This window comes from Ylistrum balloti, unplaced genomic scaffold (genome assembly GCF_031769215.1).
Source record: "Ylistrum balloti isolate Yb309-2 unplaced genomic scaffold, AGI_CSIRO_Ybal_v1 Utg370280, whole genome shotgun sequence".
NCBI lineage: Eukaryota > Metazoa > Mollusca > Bivalvia > Pectinida > Pectinidae > Ylistrum > Ylistrum balloti.
The window spans coordinates 296925-312470 of NW_026782215.1; the positions used below are offsets into that span (position 1 = coordinate 296925).

At 33.0% G+C, this 15546-nt stretch overlaps 1 protein-coding gene across 1 annotated transcript; it reads right to left on the bottom strand.

Annotated features, from left to right (window-relative positions):
- Nucleotides 1-516: 516 nt before the first annotated feature.
- Nucleotides 517-10796, bottom strand: LOC132552786 (casein kinase I-like). Its single transcript, XM_060216979.1, has 8 exons — nt 10571-10796; nt 10068-10174; nt 7057-7183; nt 5257-5355; nt 4649-4867; nt 2652-2726; nt 1912-2134; nt 517-1190 (listed from the first exon to the last, which is right to left on the bottom strand). Exons 1-8 carry the CDS (start codon nt 10706-10708, stop codon nt 1183-1185), a joined length of 996 nt encoding a protein of 331 aa, XP_060072962.1. The 5' UTR covers nt 10709-10796; the 3' UTR covers nt 517-1182.
- Nucleotides 10797-15546: the final 4750 nt, after the last annotated feature.

Genomic DNA, 15546 nt, shown 5'->3' on the forward strand with positions numbered 1-15546 from the left:
GTTTATTTGAAGTGCACACAATTTTACACATTTTCACATTTACGCTAAACAAATGCACAAACTTGTGTATATCAATTTATTTGTCACAAATTCAAATATCTAATACATGTATACCAGAAATGTCCCTTTATAAAATCTTCCACAATTGCTCATTTTCATTTGCAGTTTTTTTTCCAAAATAAACAGTGTATTTTCCATCATTTAATTATTGTTTTATAGATTAGAGTTTAATAAATATATATGTATATATATATTGACATGATCAGTGAAATGTCTACTCCATTAATTTTTAGTCTACTAACAAATCATTTGGAAGATAAATTATCTTAAATTTACTCCCGATCTTCAATATCATATAATACCAAAATGTGACATTTATATTTTTGTAAGTGACAATGTTCTTAAATGAAATTTTTCTTGAAAATGACTTAACATATATGACAGTATGAATCCAAATAGACTCTTGATATTTCACAAAACAATAAGTCAAATAATTTCATTTCTATATACCCTGCATAAGGAAATATGAAGAAAAAGACTGATAGTAAATTTGTTCTAAGAAATGAAAACTAAATATGAATTATGAGAAACTAAATATGTACAATGTACAATCATTCTTCAAACTTAAAAAAAATATTTTGGCAATCTATTTAAATAACACACATCAACACTTTACAAGATGACCTGTGGAATGTGTACATGAATCACATGCACAGCATTTGTAACAGCCGTAAACACAGAATTAATCACAAAGAGTAACATGAGATTTGAATCAGATTCACATCATGCAAATGTGAATGAGCTTCACATAGAACGTTGATTTGAATGTAGTGAATCTGATTTACACATACCGACATGAGAATCGAAAAAATGTGAATCAGGAAAATAAAATCTATGAAATGTGAACTGTATTCACATGAGTGAACAATGTGACACTTATTCACATGTTAGTACTGCGAGTGTGAAATTATCAAACTGAGTCAAATTTACAAGTAACAAAAACATATATCATCGCTTCACATAATCTCTGTGAATCCTAGTCGAGAGTGATTATGTGAATCACCAGTTCTTTACTATCCACAAATTTCATCTTGCACACTGGCAGTTTTTTCCAACTTTTTTTTCCACGTTTGTGTGTCTCTGTGTAGTTGTAAGTCACAGCCTTTGTGTAACATGTCTGCTTCACTTTCCTGTTAAAAAACAAAATGGGATTAGATGATATCATATAACTATATCAGACAGCATTGATTGTTAACCATTGTCAAAATATCAGACAATTTTAACTGATAGACAATATCACTACATCAAAGATTTTAACTGAAAGACAAGGTCATTGTATCAGACAATATTAACTGATAGACAGTGTCATTTTATCAGTTGATATTGACTGATGGACAATGTAATTTTATAAGACAATATTTACCGGTAGACAATGTCATCAAATCACACGATATTCACTGAAAGACAATGTCGTCTTTCTCTACCAAACACAGCTTCTATTTATACATGTCTGAATCACTGCAAACACATTTTATTAATTTTGCCAGACTTCAATGAGAATAGCTGTTTCAAGTGTCACACTGGCTTATGAAAATTTCTAATAAATATGAAACATTCAAACAAATTTCAATACCCGATTTAAAATTTAAAATAAACATGAAACAAATCATACAGAACTGATCTTGATATACCACCATCCCTGGAGTAGTTACCTCTGTGTACACATTTTATGATTCAGCGCATGATCAGGGATGATCAGGGATGATCAGTCCATACCTTACACATCCCAATATGAGTGTCTATACAGCACTTGTCAGTAAGACAACCCACCACCAAATTATATACAGCCGAGACATGCTAACTTTAATGACATTCACAGCACAAAATACATGGCCTGGTATGGAAACTTACCTGTCTTCACCCCAGTGGCAAGCTGAGATGAGCCCACATTTGCCACAGCTCCGGCTGCCGCCTTCTGTTTTAGTAAAGTCCAATCAAATATATAATCATACTGGTAGTTCAGTGTTCTAAACAAAATCCTGAACAGTTGTCGCAGGTACATGTAATCTGGAGCTTCCTCAAACCGCAGTCCTCGACAGTAGTTCAGGTACATGGCAAATTCAGCTGGAAAACCCTGCAAGTGTACAAGGCTATGATATGTAGACACAGGTTTCAGAAGGAAATTTCCATTGCAATATTTTATCAAAATTACTGATATACTTTGTTTTCAATATCTGATAGTATAGTGTAAACTACTTATTATCATGTTCCATTTGTAAGAAGGAAATGTGATATTAAGCAAAACATGACATTAACTGACGTGACATTAAGTGGTTTCAACTGTATTCCTTAATTCCATCTCATGCAACTGCCTCATTGTTTTTCATCATACATTTTACATACGATCTTAACTTACTTTATGTACAAACAAAATCATCCTTCTTAACAGTGCTTTCCATGAAGTGTAAAATCAAATAGTTGGGATATTCTGATTTTTGAAAAGGGAGAGGAATGTTCAAATTTTGAAAGGTAAATTGATCAATGGAAAGGAGATCAATAAGAAATTATAACAAAATTAAATCCCTCATCATTGATGAACAAGTACTGTATGTTTTTCACTGAATTTAATCAAAATGAAAACTTCTACTCACCTTGCATAAAACTTCAACAGGTGTTGACATCTTCTTTTCACTAATTTTTTCATATTTCTGTTTCTTTGTGTTGGCCTTGAAGATTTAAAATAAAAATAGGAAAGGTCTATAATGTTCTGACAACCTATGCACTATCAATTAATTAGTCAATAAATTCATCAGAAATTCTGGGGGGAAAATCAACATTCAATACCAGGTAACATGCTTGGGTGACTTTGGGTTTTGTTTTTCCCCTGATATTATTTTGTAGAAAATACATGAAATTGTTGTAAATAATAAAACTCTGTACAATTTGAGTATATCCTGTGTAAATCCTCAAAGCAACCCTGATAAAGCTTATTAAGGCAATGTGTAGGATGGTGTGTAGGTACATACAACTCATCTGATACACAATAAAGGGTGTTTTGTGCTGTAGATGTCAATGTCTCAAACTGTAGGAGACCCACAATTCTGTTAACTTTTACATCTGAACTAATTTCAAATTTACACCTACTTTCTTTCTGATCATGAACCCATGAAACACAAATTCTTCTGAGGTGTTTTCACCTTGTAAAAATTTAGATCAAAGACTGTTTACAAATAAAGTCAATGATATTGAAGAAGACCGGCTGATGATTTGTTTTACAAACATGTGCAGTAATTTAGTGTCTCATGCCTAGAACAGAGATTTATCTCTGTTAAGATATGAAGTCATTATAGTGGTGATACTAAATAGCTTTAGGGATGGGACAGGACGGGACAGCCATGGCCATGAGTGGTATCCTAAATTACTTTCAAATGAAACTGTTTTCAATACAGAGACAATTCTAACTCAAAAACACACAAAATCGTAATTATGATGATAAATACAAAATGTAATATCATAATTACCTTTATACGTCATTCACAATATCTCTCATACCAGACAAACCACATAAGTACAGTTTAAACTAAACTGAATAGAGACAACAGACGTTACTTCATATGAGAAAAAAAACACTGTATGTATTGCCATATAGGAGAAATGGGAGAATGGAAGAAAGAAGAAGAGGAAAAAAATCCAGAAAAATAAAAGAATGAAACAATAAGGAAATAAACACTACAAGCATGTCAGGGCAGGAAGACTGCAAAATGTTGTATGATTACCAAGGAAGTAACATAATTATTACCGAAGAGAGTCTACATTTAAAACTTGTGTAATCTTCATAATCTATATCAGGTTTAGGAAATATCAGTTGAAAAATAATAAAAATGAAAATAATCAGCATAATCTGGTTATGCATGTTAAACCTACTGAATCCAGTCCTCCATTCATTAAGGAAAATTTGTTTAAATAGAATTATTTTTACCATATGAAATATATCTTTGAACCACATGGTTTTCTGTTATTGCCATGACAACAGAGATTTTAGCTCTGATACAGCATTCAATCAGAAGCTGTACTTCATTAACTATCCAATTTCAAATTTCAATATCATCACCAAAACCAAATAACATTGTTTGTTTGTTGATTGGGAATATAACTGCTGGTGCATTTAATAACAATTCAAAACTTGCCCAAAAATTACAGACCTCATTGCATACTTGTAACTTATGCACGATTGTCTCCCTTCCTCTATTACAGACATTACAAATAGGAGTGTTTGAGAGAGGTCTTTTAAGCTAGTTGTCAGAATATAGAGTAAAACTTTAACTTTTGTAGCCAACAAAGTGTAGAATTTTGAGATGACCAAAAACCTTTATATTTTAGCCTTCCTCAACCATTTCAATAGAACGGAGATAATCAAGTTGAACATTAGATTTTTGGCTTTAAACCTATTAGTATTATACCATTATGGAATTACCATTATATTTTCCTAACATATGGTATATGTCCAATGTTTCAAAACATTAAATAACGCAAAGCATAAGAAGTTTAATTTTAATTATATAGCCCCATTTTCAGCTTGAAATTTAGAAAAAATAATCAAATACAATAATTTCAACTCCACAACACAAAACAAAATGTGACCCCTCACCTTTAACCCTTGCCAAGGAAGACTTGACCTGTTGAAATACATTAGAACATATCCAAGGGATTCCATGTCGTCTCGGCGACTCTGCTCAATGCCAAGATGTGCATTTATGCTAGCATAACGGGCTGTGCCCGTGAGATTCTTGTCCTCTCTATAGGGAATGTGTTGACGGGTACGACTGTCACGATATTTCTTTGCCAAACCGAAGTCTATTAGAAACACCTGGAATTTACGTGAAATTGTATGGTTAAATTTCTTCTGTCTTGCTGAGGTGCAAACTCAAATCAAAATAAAAAGTGGCAGGATATATGAACATGCCAAAGCAGGGGAAGAATGACCTCAAATTTGTTGTCAAGAATTTCTATATTTCACCTTTTTCTTTGGTGGATTAAAATTACTAAAAATAAATACTGATACAAAGAAAATTAAATCAAAAGAGAAAACTATATTCTGTTTAATGATTTCTGAGCAAAATACAATCTTTTACATAAAGATTATGGTAAAATGGAAGTTAAATTAATTAGAACAACAAATATTACCACAGAAGTTTCTTGATACTAAAGTGGGTACCATTCCCTACACGTATAATATGACTGTCAACATTTGCTTACCTTATTACAGTGACGGCCTATACCCATCAGAAAGTTATCTGGTTTGATGTCCCTGTGTATGAAGTTTTTATTGTGGACAAACTCAATCCTGTTTATCATCTGAAAACAAAGAAATCCAGATAAGATTAATGCATACAGGGATTTCCTCTTATGGGAAGATATTATTATACTTTATCAGTTAATATGAAAATGATGTTGAATCACGACACTAAAACAATAATGTTAGCGGCTGATAGCAGCAAGGACTTGGCAAAAACAAACTGCCAACTCCAGTAATATCTATACATACTACGGCCCCTGGGATTGAGAATTTGAATAAAGTTCCAGTACAACAAATGCAGTGATTTTTTTGACACAAACATCTGAGTTCTGGACTGGTTTTACCATGGGACTCACTCAAATTCTAAAACAAACTCTTTACATCTTAGCATTGGGACTCCAGCAAAATTTTGGATTGGTATTCTGGACTCGTCACAAAAAAAGCTACAAAATTTATTGTAATATGTAGGTTTTGTTTGTACAAGCTTTAGAGGTTTTTAAAGTCAAAAGACAAATATCATCAGTGTTTTTCATTTGTATTTTAAAGACATTATTCCAGATAATATAACTAACTTCATCATATGAAAGAAATACAATGTAATTATAAAACTATAATCGAAATAAAAACTGTAACCAGATTCTTAATGTAACCATGTTAAAAAATAGTCACAATATACCACTCAGCTAGAATATTGAGAAATCTTCAGTTGAGCGCCTGACTAGTAAACTGGAGGTCTCAGGTTCAAATCTTTGCAGAGGCATTGAAATAAATAATGACCTATGTCCTATACTCATACAAATTTTATGGGATTTACAGAATTTCTGGAAATACTTATATTTTACATCGCAGGGCCAATTGTTTAAGCAATAAAATTTTAAAAAGATGATACATCGAAGATTGATCACTGTATATGCGATGAAAAGGAAACAGATACAATTTACTTTAAATATTTATAGGCGATTTCGGCCAATGTAAACATGTATGCTAGAATGACAATGACAAAAAAGACCTGTATAGAGGGGCTAGGGAAGATCACATGTCTTGAGTTACCAACAGGAAGGAGAAATCACATCCCAATCACTGTAACTGGAGATGGGAGTAAGGGGAGATATATAATGATCATTTTACACCAAGACTTTTGATAAAAACATGTAGAAGGAATTAACTCAATATTACCTGGTACATTTCAAAGTCAACAATATTACTAAATTCATCACTGAAAGATCATGCCTGCTAGCACATAGGTAGCAGATTTATTGCACACATACTTGTAGCTCATCAGGAAAAACATTTTATCATTTTTGTTACTCATATCACAATATTGAAATTCAAACCTGGCAAGTCAGTGTTATATATATAAAGTACCTCAATGTACAAATATTGCTTTTGTCATTATGGGTATATCATTTATGCCATCAATCAATTCATTTATTTATCTATAGCAGCCAATTTCATTTGGCTTTAAAAAATCTTTATATGATATACTTGTATTCATCAATATATTTACTTCCACAGTAGTTAGTAAGTGCACTGAACATCAAAGACAGTCTGTAGCTTATGTGTAGGAAACACATTTACCTGCTAAGCAATTTACTGTAAATCCATTTGGATAGATATGAAGTTGCCGCAATGAAATAGGGTACATCTTTTTTCATGTTGTAATACCTTAGACTCAAGATCAGTACATCTTGATTGCAATTGGATGTAAATACATTATTTGAAGTTTTCAAAAATTGATACAAATATAACATAAAACCTACCTGGTCTGCTAGCATCAGAACTGTCTTCATACTAAATTTCCGAGAGCAGAAATTAAAAAGGTCCTCCAGACTTGGCCCTAGCAGGTCCATTATTAGTATATTGTAATTTTGCTCTGATCCCCACCATCTGGAAATTAAAATGAGATTATAATTAAACACAGCTACATATGATTATTCAACAAGTAAACAAAATGTTACAATTTCTTCTTATCAAATACCTGAAAGTCTTGAGAAAAAATGAAAACCAATTATCAACAAAGAATGACCACAAATTCCACATAAGACATTCAGTGATTTTTTTGGAGCAAATATCTGTGTCCTGGACTTGTGATTCTCCTGTGGAAATTGATTGTAATGTCATCAATTGAAAATAGCACCCTAACATAGCTGCCTTTGTTTGATTTTGACCTCTCCAACTTTACTGTAAAAACTGTTAAAACGTATCTTTTCTGAGTTCTGTTATAAAAAGATTACACGGCTCCTAAATTAACAAGAGGCCTAACAGTCACCAGAGGTAAGCAATATCAAATATAAAATAGGGTTAAGTGGCTTTCAAGTGTCAAAAGACATTGTGACATTAACGATAATAAGCCTGAAGTAATGTGTGTTTTAATCCCTTTGGAGTCAGTCTGTCAGTATATGCATACCATCAAAACTGTCATTCTTCACTAATAATTCTTACCAAGTTATTATCCTGAAAAATTCTAAACAAACTGAAGTTAAATTTCCCCCTTTCCCCAGGGAGAAATGTGGGAACCTGGGGTCATGAAATTCATAATTTTGCCTATACATCTAAAGACCTTTTCATTAATGTTGAGTGTTGAGAAACAGATTTTTGAAATTTTAGTAAATTTTGACCCCTTATAGCCCTGCCTATTAGCCCCTGGGGGTCAGCCAGGAGCAATATGTGCAAGGTGTCATCCTTTGCTAATAATTCTAACCATGACTGAAATACTTCCAATGGAAATTTAACAAATTATGATCAAAAATCTATTAATCCTATATAAACTATAGTAAACCCCCAACCCCTCTTCCTCTTCACGGAGAAATGTGAAACCCTGCGGTCATGAAATTCACAAATGGTTAAGCACCTTCAGGCCATCCTATCCCTGAAATGTATTTGATTCTACCATATATGGGTATTGAAAAGAAGATTTCTTAATTTGAGGCACAGACACATGATACCGAGCAAAGGGTAATCAACTTTGCAATAACACTTTGTCTCAGGTGACCTAAAAACTTGTAAGAATTGTGACAAAAAATTTGTGCAATAAAGATTTTTTTAATATGTATTTTATAGTTATTAGTTATTCATCCCATCAGATATATATATATTTATATATGGCAGGTAAAGTTTTATTTTACAATCTTTCAATTGAAAATTAATCTCAAATATGCCAATCTATTCTCAATATCAGTAAATCATACAAATTAATAAAAAATATGAAAACGTGTTCACAATCAACCTACATAATTTTTAACAAGCAAATATACAAATAACATTAACAATAAGTCCATCTCAGTGGGTAACAAGTCCATCAATGTCTAGAGAACCATTCCATAAAAACATCAACAAATAGTATTCTTTTGTCCAGAAATAAGCTAAGTCACACTTTGAGCCAAAGTTATATATATGTATTTACCGGTAGTTAGTCTTGGCTGGCTAGCACCTCGGCTTATTAATGGATTAGCATTATAAAACAAACAGTCATTGATTTGTCTGTTAACCTATGCATAAAAATATGGTTTTAACTCAGAATTCACTACAGGTAAGTAAATATGGATTCTTAAAACAAAACATAAAGCTTTCTTCCACAATTTGAAATGGGTGTAACCAAAGGCATGCTGATATAAAACCTGTCATATCTTCATAGAGTGATAACTTATAAACTCTTTGGTTAATCCCCTGCTTTGCAGCCAGTCATTTGTCAGAGTCAGGTAAAACTGTTCACTGTTCATACCAGTGTGGCCCAGGATCAAGGATGTGAGTGGGGTGTATACTTTAGGTCTGGAAACAGCGGGAGGTTGAATTATATAACTATGTAGACAACATGATAGGAGGCTGGAGTGCTATTATTTATACATGAAATAGGTCATATATTTGTCCTGTATCTACTGGGCTTTTTTACTCTCTCCCATCGCTTCCTATTTTTCTCTCCTACTCATTGTGGTCCGCTGAAAGGCCGTAATAGTGGACATCAAATTTGTTAAATAAACCAATCAATAATTTATTTACAACTTAATGCCAAAAACCATAGGAGGTAGAGGGGGACACGGTGGTTACAATACAAATATCCTCACATTTAAGTCTGTGGGCTGATCTGCTGGAAGAATGTAATAATGGAGTTAAAAACATGCTGTATAGATATGAAGTAAGGTTTAGTGAGAAATTGGAGTTGGGGGTGGGGTTCTTGTAGCATAGTGGGATATTGAAGAGGGGTTTGCAGCAATTGCTTCGTTGGGTTTTGTGGAATTTTGAAATTTGTTTCCTTGCTCACTGAATTGACTGGAAGGGAAAATAAGGAAACTGGGTCCTGATCAAATGTGCTACCTGATTTATAGGTTACATTTTCTATTAACAATCTTAATCTGATGAATGAAATTTGATTTCTATTTGAAAATCTGGTTCTTCAAATGGGAATAACAGAAAAGTTTTTATTTCTTTACACACTAATTCATGACAAGACTTGTACTTTGCCATTTTACTTCTACTACTTAGTGTGATGTTGAACGAGATAAGTAAAAATCTACCTAGATATTCTATTGTTGAAGGATTTAAAAGGCCTTGTGTAGGAGGTGTGCACATGTTATCTCTTAGATCATGGAATTATACCACCAATATCTGTGGTAAACAATCAACACATACCCTACATAAATGAATGGCTCAATATCTCTGTGTAGTCTTTTGAATTTGATGAAACATTGTATTTCTTTCAATGCTGTTACAATATACACATATGTTTTGGGTTGTACCTATTAAGTTATAAATGCAGTCCTTCGTTTAAACTCACCTTATATGAGGAATTCCCACACCACCTTGTAAAATTTTATACAGTTTACTTTCGTACAACAACTGTGGGTGTTTAGCTTTCGTCGATTCCAATTTGACAGCAACCTCCTGATATATATATATAAACAAAAAAAACGAACATGTAACTAATTGACAACGAACAGGTGCCCGTTATCTACCCATATATACCTGTATGAGAAAATTATAATGACAAGTTCGCCATTGAAGGATTAAATACTGTAAAATAAAAAGCCAACTATCGCTAAATATGGATACAACTGATTTTATCTGTCAATGAAATACATATATATGATAATCCAAATAAATAAAATATGTTCGATATTGGCCATGTTGAATCTTGTTAGGAGTACGTATGTGATCTAGAACGACTACATTGTAACAAAATATGTGACGGGTTATTATAGTTCGTATGTATGCTATTGTTTAACACAAACGGGGTCAAACACAAACAAAGAATGCGATATACACATACTAACAACGTACCTCTCCGTTTGATTGGTGAATGGCAAGATATATATCCCCGAATGATCCACTTCCGATTTTCCTGACCAGACGGTATTTATTCTGACCTACCGTAAATTCGGACGTCTTAGAACTCAGGGCACTCGCCATTTTCGCCATCTTTCTTAATGTTTTGGTTTGTAATTAAGAATAGACTTCTACATTTTTCCTAATCCATGTCTCTCCCTTCTTCTGGTCCGATCATGACGAGTCTCCCATAACACAAAGCCCACTGAGGCATTGTGGGAAATATGTACCAGCTGATTTGGACTTCTGTTGCTATGGGTGACTTCCTGTTAAGACACCGGTCAGGCAGAAATTGCCCCCCAATAACACGCTGGCTATATGTTTTAATTAATCATGATATTGTTTACTGATTAATAACAACGGTCATCAATAGAACAGTAACACGATGATTTAACCATACTGTATATCTCAACAACACGTCTGATTACAGGTCGGTTCGTCTCGTGCTAATTAGTGAACTTCCTTTCAATTAATACAAGCACCAGCCAATTACTGCTGTTAAAGGTTGTAATTGAAAGAAAAAGTCAGAAAGTAAAATTAAGTATAACATTTTTATTCGTATGGATAATTTTGTCCTTTTGTTTATATTTCTTATTTTTACATTAACATGAAGTAGACGAACTTTGATCACCAATGATTTTATTGTAATACAGCCATTTAATATAAATATCGTTTACCCTTACACAATTATAATGTAACTTACACGACCGAACTTTTGCGGTTCTTTTACACAACAAAAGAACACTTGCATTATTGAATACGATTAGTATGTTTTTAATTTTTATTTGTCAGTGTCACGATGTACCACGACATCATCATCACACCAGTGTTTCATCATCATCATCATCATCATCATCATCACACCAATGCACTTTAATTGCCATTAAAGTATATTAAGAGTTCTAAAATGATAATAAAAAGAGATTATCACACCAGTATGACAACATTTTAGAGGAAAGTCCCTACAGTAACAATGTCCCACATAAATCAAAACATGAGTTGTATGGACACAATATGTCTAGTCAATGTAGCGAGCACGGATAAATCAAATATGTAATACAGTATAACCTCGTTATCTCGAACTCGTTTAACTCCAAGACCCTGTTTAATTCAAATCATTTCACGGTTTGTTTTTCAGTCAACATCATATTTTCATGTTTATTGTATAAATACCTGTCACGTGCAGTATATTAATCATTTGTAATTTTATCTACGGAGAAGAGTTCATAAGTTGCTAGAACTTATCTCTGCTTCATTTATCTGCTACTGATAGAAATATGTTTGAATCATCTGAGCACAACTCATATTTCCGACGTTTGTCTACGCCACCCCAATATGCCATATTTACCACTCATCATCATTAAGTTTACCTTTATCCTTGATAAAGGTACTAATTGCATTACGCCCCAGGGCAAACCTCGGCAGCAGGTATTTTTTTTATATCTCCCGCTCCCCATCTTATCAGAAATGACATGAAGGGTCAATTTCCAAATTCCATTATTGTTACATTGTTTTAATTATTTAAGTAACCCATGAATTATCAAGCGGTGCATTTTCCTTGCCAATCAAACATGATCTAACAGACATTTAGGTTTCAGATTCAAAATTATGAACAGACGTTTTGCCCAGGGGCATATTACATAGGTGTAGTTGGTGCTTATCTAGTGTTAGCTTTTGTGTTTGTTCAATGAGCCGTCAAGACATTCTATTTGTTATTTATCGGAGACGCACTCACTACACAATACATGCTGTCTCAGAACTGACCAGAGTTAGTTTGTCGTAGAGTGAAAAGGGAATCTTATTTTCGTAACAAAAATAATGCTAATAAATTATCATGACGAATCATAAAAGCTACATTTGTCAAACGGAAAATTATCGAGATTTTAAGTGTCATGGATTTACAAATTACTTTCGCCAATAAAGGGTAGTAATTCAGTTGTGAATAGCTCAAACATACGTTTTGTTTGAAAAAAAATCTAAAGTTAACAGAAAGTATTTTTTACAAAAGTTGGCGCGATCAATTTGAAAATTAAGATTTGTGTTATACTGTTTATTATGAAAAGATTAATTATGAACTTTAGGAGAAAAATGGTAATCAAACAGAGTAAAGCCATTTAACTCTGTTTGACACGGTATTTCAATTCAATATATTCCATAATACAATCATCGTATAGAAAATATCAATTCATATGTTATAATTTGCACGCTTCGTGACAATCGTAATAATTAGATATCAAAATAGATATAACTTGCATGCATTTTCTAGCATCTGAAACAACTAGGGAAAGTAGGAAAAACACAGTCTCAAATCCCTCTATTATACGTTTCTGATTTACCTGATATAGTTAACTTTTAAGACTTTGCTAAAAGAAGATTTAGCTATGTTAGCATGCTAGTATCGCATCTAGTACATCGTATGTCAGTACATTGGCATTGTAAAACATCACGGACTTTACTTTAAAAAAGTAAGAACACGGATTGATGATACAATAACCAAGGAGATGAATTGCGTAATAACATTGACTTATTGACTGCTATTTATCCAGGTAAGTCACAAATCTTATTGAGAAATAAAATGTACGAGTTAAATGGATTCAAGATTTGGTCAATACTATGTATTTGTATTGGATAGAAAAATTGCCTCAGTAGAGAAAAAAAATGTAGTTTTTAAAAAATGCGATGGTTAATTAATTTCTAATCATTGTCCTTCTTTGCCTTGATGTAATGAGTTAGTTTATATATATAGTTAACAGTAGATGTTGAAGATCCCATCCGATTCGAATCCTTGATCAAGAGTTTTCAATTGTTAATCTTTAAATTTCAGTTGGTACAGTAATAGTCGATTGTACTGTTTGCAGTTTAATTTATTTGTTTTAAACCGAATTCAGGATTTTTGTCAATGAGCCCCTGATCAAATCAGATGATTTCTTCGTATATTGACTGTATTAATGTGTGAAACTATATAGGACATAGTGATAGACGATGAGAAAGTAGCCCATGAAAGAGAGGACTATAGTTCAGACCTGTCCACGTAAACGACATGGGTTTTCAGTTTTACTGGCGCATCCTTCGAAATAACTGACCATACACACCCATATAGTAAAACGTGGTGTTTTTGTTCAACAGATAATGTTTAACTGAAATTTAACACTCTGATTTTTATAGTTATCATTGAAGGTGGTAAATTTTGTTTGTGATTTTGAACATGACTGGCCCCATTCTGTGGGTTCTCGTGCCTACGATTCGATTAGCGCCAAGGGGACGTCACCCAAGATATCCCGTAGTGATAGCAGCATATGATCGATCCCTGCATTCGAATTTACTTAATTCGAACACTCGGTTATCTCAAAGTTTTCCCATGCTCCCGCGGAATTCGAAATGGAGAGGTTCAACTGAAATTATTTTCTATGAGTTGTAATAAGAATTAAATATTTACAAAAGGTTTTGAAATGGTAACCTTGCTTCTCATCAGAGAAAACAAAAGATCTTAACGAATAAGTTGGATATTAGATAAAGAAAAAATCTAAAGTGAGTTTCATCTTCAATTTCGTATCTATCTCATAGTTCACACATTGGTATTTAAGTACATACCAAAGTATCTACGCAGTTTTGACGTATATACATCTTACTGTACAAGAAATGATATGTTTTATTTTTAAGTCAATGATCTTAGGCTATAGAATTAAACAAATCAATCTGGTGTGTAAAAAATCATGTTTATATAATGATGCATTTCGGAGATTTTCAAAAATATTTCTTGATTCTTGATTGAGGATATCTGGGATATCTTATGCCCGTTGTTTATAATAACAAGACATCTTTGCTTTGACACATGCTACCATAAAAAAACCTCAATATACAGTCTTCAGTTTTCTTAAGTTAAACAGCTAATATCTAACAAGAAAAATCCCGCAGTTCCAAGGAAAAGACAAATTTCAAAATCTTAACACATGACAGATATATCCAAAGTCCCTGACCTCATAGCTGTTGGATAATGCAAGCTTTTATTAAGAGTTATCTCCCTTAGCACGTTATACGTTATCTCTGATGTGTGACTTGTCGCCAACTCGCATGACTTCATTGGATGATGACCATTCTTATTTTTAAGGTGTATTTACAAATTTCATTTGTTCGATCTAATGTAGTCAAAATTATGTCCAATTAGAACGTAGAACATCATTTGAATACAAACAGATGTACAGATACCTATACAATAGTCTTGAAAATACTTGGATGACCCTCTGAAGTATTTTTCACAAAAAATCATTTAACTCTGTCGAATCTCTTAACAAATGTATTTTGTTCAATAAACGTTCAGTTTCAGTGTATTGTGGTCCCAGTGGGGTTTCAGAACATGGACCCAATCCAAGTTGATTAAAAGTTCCAATTCTTCTTTTGGCCTATTCACAAAACAAAATATAAACTAATTTGAACATACTTAATCAGAGACTGCAGATATGGCAAGCACCAGACTCCGCTGTATACTATGAGCATATACTTCTAAATCATATAGATTTTCGATGTGGTTTTCTCACAATTAGATGCACCATATGCATGGGTGCTCAAAGGTTAGTTAGAGTTCACTGATGGGCGAATGAAAAAAAATCACACGTAGATTAAAAACAGAATGTACACAGCAGTATATACAGTAATAAGTGTCATTTTTCTGTGGTGGTCATTAGATTAACTCAGACCAAACTTTGACCAATCGACCACGGCCGCGCGAAAAAATATTTATGTGACGTCACGATATCTCCCATCATGCATTTTAATTTCTTTCTGCAATAGGAAGCTGTGTCGTCTGCGCGGGTAGGTTCTCGAATTATTTAATGTTTATTTGAATGCTGTTTAGTTTCTATTGTGCTCAGTTTCCTTTCGCGTATTGTTCATGTTACAGTTTGACACTGGGTTAGCATTTTACCGATATCAGA